Source organism: Urtica dioica, chromosome 2 (genome assembly GCF_054948205.1).
Source record: "Urtica dioica subsp. dioica isolate 48M chromosome 2, U.dioica_male_clone48M_v1_H2, whole genome shotgun sequence".
Classification (NCBI taxonomy): Eukaryota; Viridiplantae; Streptophyta; class Magnoliopsida; order Rosales; family Urticaceae; genus Urtica; species Urtica dioica.
The window spans coordinates 32,589,806-32,599,023 of record NC_142757.1 but is presented as its reverse complement, the minus strand read 5'-3'; the positions used below and the strand labels follow the sequence as shown (position 1 = coordinate 32,599,023).

Sequence of the window (9,218 nt, the reverse complement as noted above, 5' to 3'; positions counted from 1 at the left end):
AACCGTTTTCATTTTCAAACTTGAAAATATTTTTTCACCCAAATCAAATAAGTTTTCAAAATGTTTTCAAAACTATATCTATATCACATATGTTCAAAATCTATATGCTCTTGAAAATTTGAGTGGGAGGTCTCCTCGTAGTCGAGCCGAAAAATCAAAAGATGTGTAATCTCAAACTTTCAACTGTTCGAGTGAGTTGAAGTTCACACTTTCCTCATGCACTTTCCAGAATAGAAAATAGGAAAAGATCCGAGTATGTACCTTGTGCCTTTATAAGCATAACTATTACTCTTCTTGTTTGCACCAATCCGTAAACGATGGATACTAGGCGCTGTACGTATCGACCCGTGCAGTGCTGTAGCTTCACGGAACCAAAACCAAGGTCGAAAAGATTGAGAAAAATCAGTCATTCACAACAACTGATGAAGGATTCCTCAAAAAGGTAAGGGTTAGTAATCATTTTTATAAATCGAATGGATTCGGTCTTATACATACGCGAGAAAGAGTCCTATTCATGACCAAGAAGTACTAGATTCTCTTTCGGATAGGCTTTGAAAGGAGGGGGAGGCTGGAACGCCAACAGGCGTCTATTATTGAATTCACCCGGCCCGAGCGTCCGGCATATAGTTTTGATGAGGTCTCTGCAAAAGGTTCTGAAAGGACATTGTATTATCCGGGTGGGTGTTTCGAATGAGGCCAATGAAAGGAAAGACAACAACTGGTCATGAGCAACAGGATGCCAAAAAAATGTCGTGAGCATCCACTGTCAAACTACTAGTCCTCTCTGGTAGTGGCTTTAAGAGAGGTATAAGCGACAAAAGCTCTGTGGTCGTGTTTGATTCTTTAGACTTGACCAGCAGGGGTACGCGAGGTCTTCCTCTCTGAACGTTCTCTCAAATCCACTTTCATCTTGGGAAATCTACTCTGAGCATAGAGAGCATTTTGACTAGTGTTCTTCCTCTCTAGAAACCTGCCATAAAGAAAATAGCAGAAAGGGCGGATATGCCCCTATTTTCCGCATAAATGACACCTCCAGTCAGGCCTAGGAACAGACCTTGGCTTTGGCAGAACATGACTTGATGTCTTCTGAGATGGTGGAGACACCTTGTGCCTATTCTCCACTGGCACCTGAGATGGAGACACAAAGACAGTCTTGCGCGAGGTAGAGGTGCCAGCTGAATGATATCAAAGTCCTCTATGACTTGAGGACGGTTGCCCAATCTTCAGGATCTCATTCAGGCTGGAAGTTCCTGAGTTCAACATCTAAACAGACTTGGTCATATTCGCTAGATCAGCATTGAGTTTAGCGATTTGTTTCTTCAAACTGCCAATGAAATCAAGATGGTGAGACTTTTCACCAAGCAGCGATTCAATCCTGTTCTTCAGCATGTCAGGAGAGTCCTTCTTAAGTTCTTCTATCTCCTCGAGTAAGCAAGATTGCTTAGCCTCCAATTATTCAATCCAAGACTTCTGCTTGAGAAAGGCATTGGACTCGTCAGCCCACTTCACAAATAGAGTCTTGTATGCCTCAAGAAGGACCTCATCACTGAGCTCGTTGTCCACTTCTCATGTACATGACTTTAAACTTTCTGTGGACCCAGTCTGTGACATGATGACTTCATGGGTCTGAAATAGAAATTTTTCTTTATTCTCCTCTTATGGACTATCCTGAAAATCTGAACTCCGAGCCATGACGGCAAGAAAATTATTGCCTCCATCATCTCCTGCTTCACTACTGGAATCACTGTCTTCATCGCTGAGAGTGGAGTTAAAATTTTTCTACTGCCTCCTCTGATAGTTTGGACACTCAACCTATATGTGGCCAAACCTTCACACTCCCTGCATTGAATCCCATTTCCCTTGGACGCATAAGGGGTTCGTCGATCTTCTCGTCTCTTCTTGATGTAATTCCCAGGTTTGTAACCCTGAGAAGTCTTCTTGCGGTTGAAAGGACCAGAGGCATGCCTTTAGAAGTTAGGTGATCTCTTCTCGAACTTCTTCATGAGTTTCCCATAGTTCTTGACCATCAAGGCCAGAGACTCCTCGTATGATTCTGAAGGCATCTCAGTGTTCGGGGATGATGATTCAGGGGCAGTGGACATAAGAGAAAGACCTCTTGATTTCTTCTCAGAGGACCTTGTAAATGACATCTCGTAGGTGAGTAAAGATCCTTTGAGCTTGTCCACCTTCATCGCAGAGGTTTCATGCGCTTCGTCTATGGTGGTCACCTTAATCTTGAACCTCTCAGGTAGAGATCTCAAGATCTTCTTGACCAACTTGGCATCGGACATTGGTTCTCCAAGAGAGTGAGACTCATTGGAGAGTTCTCTGACCCTCACATAGAATTCGATGATTGTTTCCTCTTCAAGCATCCTCATGTTTTCAAACTTGGTGGTGACAAACTGTAAATGTGAATTCTTCACTTTGTCTGTCCCTTCGAAGACTGTTTCAAGAATATCCCAAGCTTCGTTGGCACTTTCACAGGTATTGATCAACCTGAAAACATTTCTTTCTACACCATTATAGATGGCATTGAGAGCCTTGGAGTTGGATAGTGCAGTCTCGTCTTCTGTTGGACTCCACTCATCTCGGCTTTCTTTACAAGGGTAAGGTCATCCTCCAAAGCCTTCTTGGGAGCTTCCCACCTTGTAATAATGGACTTCTAGGTCTTGTGGTCGATGGATCGTATAAATTCTCCCATCTTGGCCTTCCAATATGCGTAGTTCTGGCCATCGAGAAGCAGAGCTCGAGAAATAGAGCCTCCTTCCCTGAACGTGTCCATATCTAGTAACACCGGTAAGATCAAGAGAACGTCACCCAGAAACTTAGGGTGCCGGCTCTGATACCACTTAAAAGTCCAGATCTAATGTGTAACCTGCTTGTTAGATGATGTTAAGAACAACAAGACGAACAGCAAGCAACATGTAATGAAAGCAAGTAAAGAACACCAAGAAATGGTAACCCAGTTCTATCTCAAATGCCTACTCTGGGGGGATATCAATCCCGGTGAAAAGAACAACTTCACTAGACAATATGCTGAGTACACGTCGGAATACAATGGATGGTCACCCGGAATACAATGGATGGTCACCTTCCACTATTCCTAACTCCAAGCTAATTCTATGGTGTTGTTAACCTAAGCTCCCCCTAGGTTTGAGCTCCCTTCACTTTTCACTCTTACACTCTCCCAGTGTTTCACTTCATTACAATAACAAATGCCACAGCAACAACTGTAAAACACACTAGGTAAGACTTCGCCGGACGAGAGTTAAAACCTAGAAAACCAAAAACACACACACTCTTGAAAAGTTGGTTTCGGCGGTAAAGTGTGTTACCCTCTCCTAAGGTATGACATTCTCTTTTATAAGAGACAACAAAAGAGAATGTCATGTGATCGGACACTGGGACAGATGGCGCACATCAGGACGAGGACAACCAAAAAGCTGTCAGGAAGGCCATGTCGAATCTTGGTCGTACAACAACAATAATGTTCTGTGCAATGCTTGAGACATCATCAAAGACAATAGAGTTGCCTGAAGCAAATGACCAACTCGGTGTAAATACATATAGCCTTCATATTACCTCAGCCAAATCAATCCAGGTCAATCATATTCCAAGTAGTCTAGTACCTTGAAAATCAATTTCAAGGAATTTTTATTCACGTGTGCCCACACACAAATATTCATAATTTTTTTTAGTATTGTTGAAGATTTTTTTTGTGGTTACTCTTCAACATCAAGAAAGAGGCATGTAGGGAGAAGAAAATCAAGAATTGTAAAGCGTTGTTGCTGGTCCAAAAGGATTAGTCTTGTTTAATTCTTTTATGCATCATGTGTAGGCTTGCATCGGGAATCCGGCTTGCTCCTCTTGGTGAGCCAAGTCTGAGTTACCAAGGCTCTGAGACTGCTTGTTGTACCGATACCCAGCTTGCTCGCTTCTAATTCATATTAAATCTCTTTCACCATCACAAGAATTCGATATGTATGTAGTTCTTATACGGTATATATGGTATGGTCGGAACAACACATTTCACAACAACACATTGGTTAACCCGTTTGACCTTAAATTGGTCAGTCGGTTTCCTTAAGAATTTGTGGATAGTTAGCAATGATGTTGTATAGGCTTAGCCTCTTCCCCCGACAACCGCGGTTCCCCCCAGAACACAAAGTGACTGAGGCTAGAATATGCGGAGTTACATATATTTTGGTGCAATATATGTGATTTGCGGTGTTGGTGAATGATGTCGAAATGAAGACTATTCCGGTTATGGAAGTTAGACTCGTCATTGTGGATATTTTTACCTTTTGTAGTAATTTTCGCTTTCAAATTGTTTTTTTACACATCGGAACTGTAAAACTGTAGCCTATGTACAAGTAAAAACAAAAGGTCACATGTTGATGTATGTTGGACCTCATCTTCGAAAGAGAGTGTTCATGTTTATCTGCCTTGTTCGTTTAATCGGTCTACTATCGCCATTTATGCACTATTAATTAACTAAATTCATGTATTTTACATAAGAAATTTTCATTATCGCCCCTTGAGATATTTTTCAAATGAAAAAATTATACAAAATATCCATTGGAAACTTATTGATTAGCAAAATAACCAAAGTTTCAACTTTTACAGTCAAGAAGAAAAATTTTGACGATTATTATAAACAATTTATCAATTTCAAAAAATTACTCTTAGGATAAAAAAAAAATTGAAACCAGATTAATGCACATTTTAGCTATTTCATTACATTAAGATAAATCTTGATTATTTTGCAAATTCATAACTTTAAATTTATTATTTATAATTCAGTTACACCACCTTTTTCAAATCAACCCCATTATAGTTCTTCGAGCTCTAGTCCTATCCTGACGTATCTCACACATATCCATAAATAAATAAATAGATATGTAAAAACCTAATATGATGTGTTGTGAGTACATCCCTATTTTAATATAAGAATTCACTTAATTATAGAGTGTTTATACTAATATCAAAACGAGACGCGTGTAAAAAGTTGGAGGGTGATGTTGGAGGCGAGCGATGAGAGGAGCAAGACGAATTCGACGACGCTTTGCTTGATGGATGTCCCTTTAAAATCTTGAGTGGGACCATATCTTGAAGAAGCCCTTGAGAAGCTCTCTCTTGGGTCAGGCCCAGAAGCTCGGAAGAGCTCTTCTTGGGCTTCTTGGATGATTGATGGGCTTCATGGGCCCGGCCCAAAACGTGAAAGGGGTACGTGAAGTGTAAGTGGAGGCCTTCGTAGGTGATGATCAGTGTGTCCGACTCATCGTTTGACCTCTCCACTTGCTTCTTTGCACTACACCTTGGGTTTGTGCACCTATAGTAACTTCTGCTTATTATACACAACATTAATATAGTTAGAAATTATTCAAACATAATCTGCACGTAAAAGTTTATTAGGAAAAAAAATTGGACTATATTTGGTGGTAGTGTCAAATTATATTAAATTTTGAACTTGGCCGAGTTTTCGGTCTGATTAATTAAGGACTCGCGTATAAAATGGAGAAACACCTAGGGGCTAGGGCTAGGGCTAGCTGGCTAATTAATAAACCAGGTTACACTTACATCATGGGTAATATTTGGCAATAATTATTTTTTCAGTATTATTTACTTATTTTCAACCTCAGGCTATTTCACATTCTGGAATTAATAATAAAAAAAGACATGTTACATGTAGATATGTGTACAGATTAGGGCGAAAATACAAATTAATCATACAGGTAATTAACAGCGTCATCAACAATCAATTAACATATCTTGAATACTAAATTAATTAAATGAAAGATCTCTATTCATCAAGAGATTAAAGAATGAAAAAGATAAATAAAACTACATAAAATAAATTTATATGAACAAGAAAATAGTATGATAAATAGGTATCACTCCTTCAAGAGATTAAGAAATTTGGAGTAAAAAAAAAAAAGCCATGCGAAAAATCAATCTGATCAAGAAAATAGTAGAAGTCATACCTAGGATTGAGGCTATTCTTGATTAATTTCTGTCCGTACTTCCTCCATTTATATCCATCATCAGCCATTCCATTGCCAACGCTCTTAATTTTCAGTGTATACTTGTTCTCAATCTTACTAATCCCTTTTTCCAATATTGAAATCCTTCAAATTTAACATGGCACATACAAATAAACTATTATGTTAAAATAAAAGCTCGAAAAACATGTATTATTTTGTTACTATAACTAACACTACAAAGAAAAACAATATTTAAATATGTCCTTTATGTCCATGTCAAAATCCACCGTTTGTTTATATGTCCTTCCAAATTAAGCACAGCCTAGTTTCTGAGAAATATACAATTTATTCACCACATTAATTTTATCTTTTTTGTGAGCATAAAAATCATGATTACCTATCAACATTTTAAAGCACATATTTATTTACACAAGTGATTTGGTTATGAATTTACACATGTATAGGATATCTGTTTGTGTATCAATTTGACAAAAACTTCAAAGTTATGTATATGTTGTTATTGAGATTACCTTGGTTGCGAGGTATGACGTTGTTGGGGGTAGATTTTGGTTGCTGTTACCGACAAAGCATTCTCAATATCTTCAATTGTTGGCCCTGAATATACAGCAGAATAATCGAGCTTGGAATTAGTACTACCACCTTCCTTGTCAATAATTGAAGAATTGTTATTGTGCTTCGATTCTGTGCAAGACTCATTTTGGACCCAAAAGAAAGGAGGCACGTCATCAAAAAGCTGCTCCGTCATCACCAGCTCTTCTTCTTCCGACGTCCCACGATATAGATCATCCGGGGACGGCCAATAATTACTACTCATCGCCACTTTGCCGTCCATTTCTTTTCTTCGAACTCAACTCAAGTATCAAATGCGCTATGGATGAAGAAGAAAGTAAGTGTTTAAAGTTTCTGATATCTTGGTTAGTACATAATAAAACTTGTATGCATTATGTGTGTGTGTTAAATAGAAGGAAAACGATAGAGTGGAGCAGATGAGAAGAACACGTCTAAGTGTTTGCCTCTTGACTTTTATGGTATATATGATATATATCGTAATTTGTATTTGTTTATGTCGCAAATTTAGAAGTGTGATGGTTTATATCCTTTGTACGTATTCGGCTTTGACTTTTGCTTCAGAGCATCTACAATATTTATTAAAGAATACGAGGCTCCGTCACATAAAATATATGAAGGAAGAACTCGCTAAACAGTTGTACTTTTTACTTATAATTTGCACAATTATTCCCACTAATAAGAAAATGAATACTCTATTACAAACTACATTCATATCGCCAAATTTTATATCTTTTGTTTATTATTCACCGTTCCCGTCTTACCAGAAATATTTTGGAACGGGTAATTCTAGCAATTGTTCGGTAATTAAAATTGGCGCCATTAAACTTAACTACATCATAATTCGGACACAATTAACATATCATAAGAAAACGAAAAAAGGCAGAAAGTTAATTAACACTCGAATAAGAAATATGAAATAAATAAGTTCAAAATATTAAGAAAAAAAAAACTAAGATTATGTTTACTCACATGGGTTATGTGAAATATAATTAGCATAAAAATGAAAAAGAAAATAAAAATAAATGTATGTATGGAATATTCTGCAAAATCTAAATCATATAAAACCACAATTTTTTCAAATAGAATTTTTGTGGAAAAATTACACAAATTTAGTGATCTGCTCTTATAAGTTTATTTTTGTGTTGTTGTTTATTTTATGGTAATTTAGCTATCTGAAAATATTTAAGACGAAGAAAGTGCTATACATCTCATTCTCTTAAATGAGTTTTTGTTCCCTTTTGCACTATTCCAGTATGATGAAGTAAAATACCCATTCAAGGGGCGGTGAGGTTTTTTCTGAGGCCTTTTTATTTAAAAAAAAAAAGAAAATATGATGAAGTAAAACGATAATTATCGATATGAAACTTGACAATTGCTATAATGTTTACTATGTCTTGTGTCCTTTATTTTACATATAAGTTATATGATTACCATTACTTGACGGTGAATGGATTTTTCTCTGTTTATCTGGCTTTCGTTTTCTCTATTCATATATTTTGCAGATATTGTGACTATTCTCACCACTATTTTGATTGGAGGGAAAATATGAATACAAAGTATAAACTATAATATATTATCTAAAACAAAAATATATGGATGTACTCGTTCTAAATAGACACGAGTTAATTTTAATTCACCCCGAAAACATTAACTGGACGTGGATGGTGCTATGTGCTATGTGCTATGTGTGCTGTCTCTATTTTTAAAATTCAACTGTAGAAAGGAACATAAAAGAACTTTGGCTTGATCCCAATTGTAGCATTTATTAGTTTGCCTTGTTTGTCTCATTATATCGTTTTGATCTAGTGGATACCGTGAGTTGGACCAAAGCTATACCTTACCCATGACCCCATTTCAACAAAAGCAATGCATGAGTCAACCACTAAATAATTCATTTTTTAAAACTAAAATAAGTGAAAGAATTTTGTGCCTTGCAATATACTCGTAAATAGCTCTATTATATGACTGTTCCTTTTGACCTTTAGGCAGTTCAACTTCTTAATTCTTGGGCGGTTGATCACATACATACATACATACATACATATACATACATACATGTTGGTTCCAAATTAAAGGATCTTTGCCAAAGTTTCAAAAAATGCAAACAAAGAGATAAAAATAATTGGAGACAATATCTCTTAGATTGAGGAAGTGTGATGAGAAGTATAATTTGTATTGATGGAGTTGAAAAGAAACTACAATGTGATGGTCTTTATATAGAGGACACCATAAATCAAAATACCAAATTTACCCTAAAAGCCTTGTCTATCAAGTAAACTTGTTTATCAAGAAAGCTTACTAAAGAAGCCAAAAGAAAAACTTGTCATCCAAGTCTAAGCTTATGATCACATTCTCCCCCGTAAGCATGACTTGGTTTGAGGTTCTTTACCCCGAGCAGTTCTCTCATCTCCGCGAACTTGACTTTCGCCAGTGCCTTGGTGAGTATGTCCGCACGTTGGTCTCTGGTGCTGACAAATTCCACGATGATCTCTTGCTTCTCCACACACTCGCGAATAAAGTGAAAGCGGGTGTCGATGTGCTTACTGCGTCTCTGGTACTTATTGGATTTATAGTAAGGCCTTTAACCAACAATGCTTATGTTAAACAAGATAATCTAGGATACTTAAGCTGACCTTTACTAAT

The 9,218-nt window shown here is 37.1% G+C and overlaps 1 protein-coding gene across 1 annotated transcript; it reads right to left on the bottom strand.

Moving 5' to 3' along the window:
* Window positions 1-4,789: 4,789 nt before the first annotated feature.
* Window positions 4,790-6,882, bottom strand: WRKY49 (WRKY DNA-binding protein 49). The gene is made up of 3 exons (XM_089606734.1): window positions 6,515-6,882; window positions 5,985-6,128; window positions 4,790-5,344 (listed from the first exon to the last, which is right to left on the bottom strand). The coding sequence occupies exons 1-3, from the start codon at window positions 6,835-6,837 to the stop codon at window positions 4,963-4,965; spliced, it is 849 nt and encodes a 282-aa protein (XP_089462860.1). The 5' UTR covers window positions 6,838-6,882; the 3' UTR covers window positions 4,790-4,962.
* Window positions 6,883-9,218: the final 2,336 nt, after the last annotated feature.

Bases quoted from the DNA above. Each gene is read 5' to 3' on its own strand.
- WRKY49 (XM_089606734.1), bottom strand. From the start codon at position 6,837: ATGGACGGCAAAGTGGCGATGAGTAGTAATTATTGGCCGTCCCCGGAT. The intron at 6,129-6,514 runs GTAATCTCAATA...TTAAATTTGAAG, and splicing joins CGTCATACCTCGCAACCAAG to GATTTCAATATTGGAAAAAG. The intron at 5,345-5,984 runs GTATGACTTCTA...TATAATAAGCAG, and splicing joins AAGAATAGCCTCAATCCTAG to AAGTTACTATAGGTGCACAA.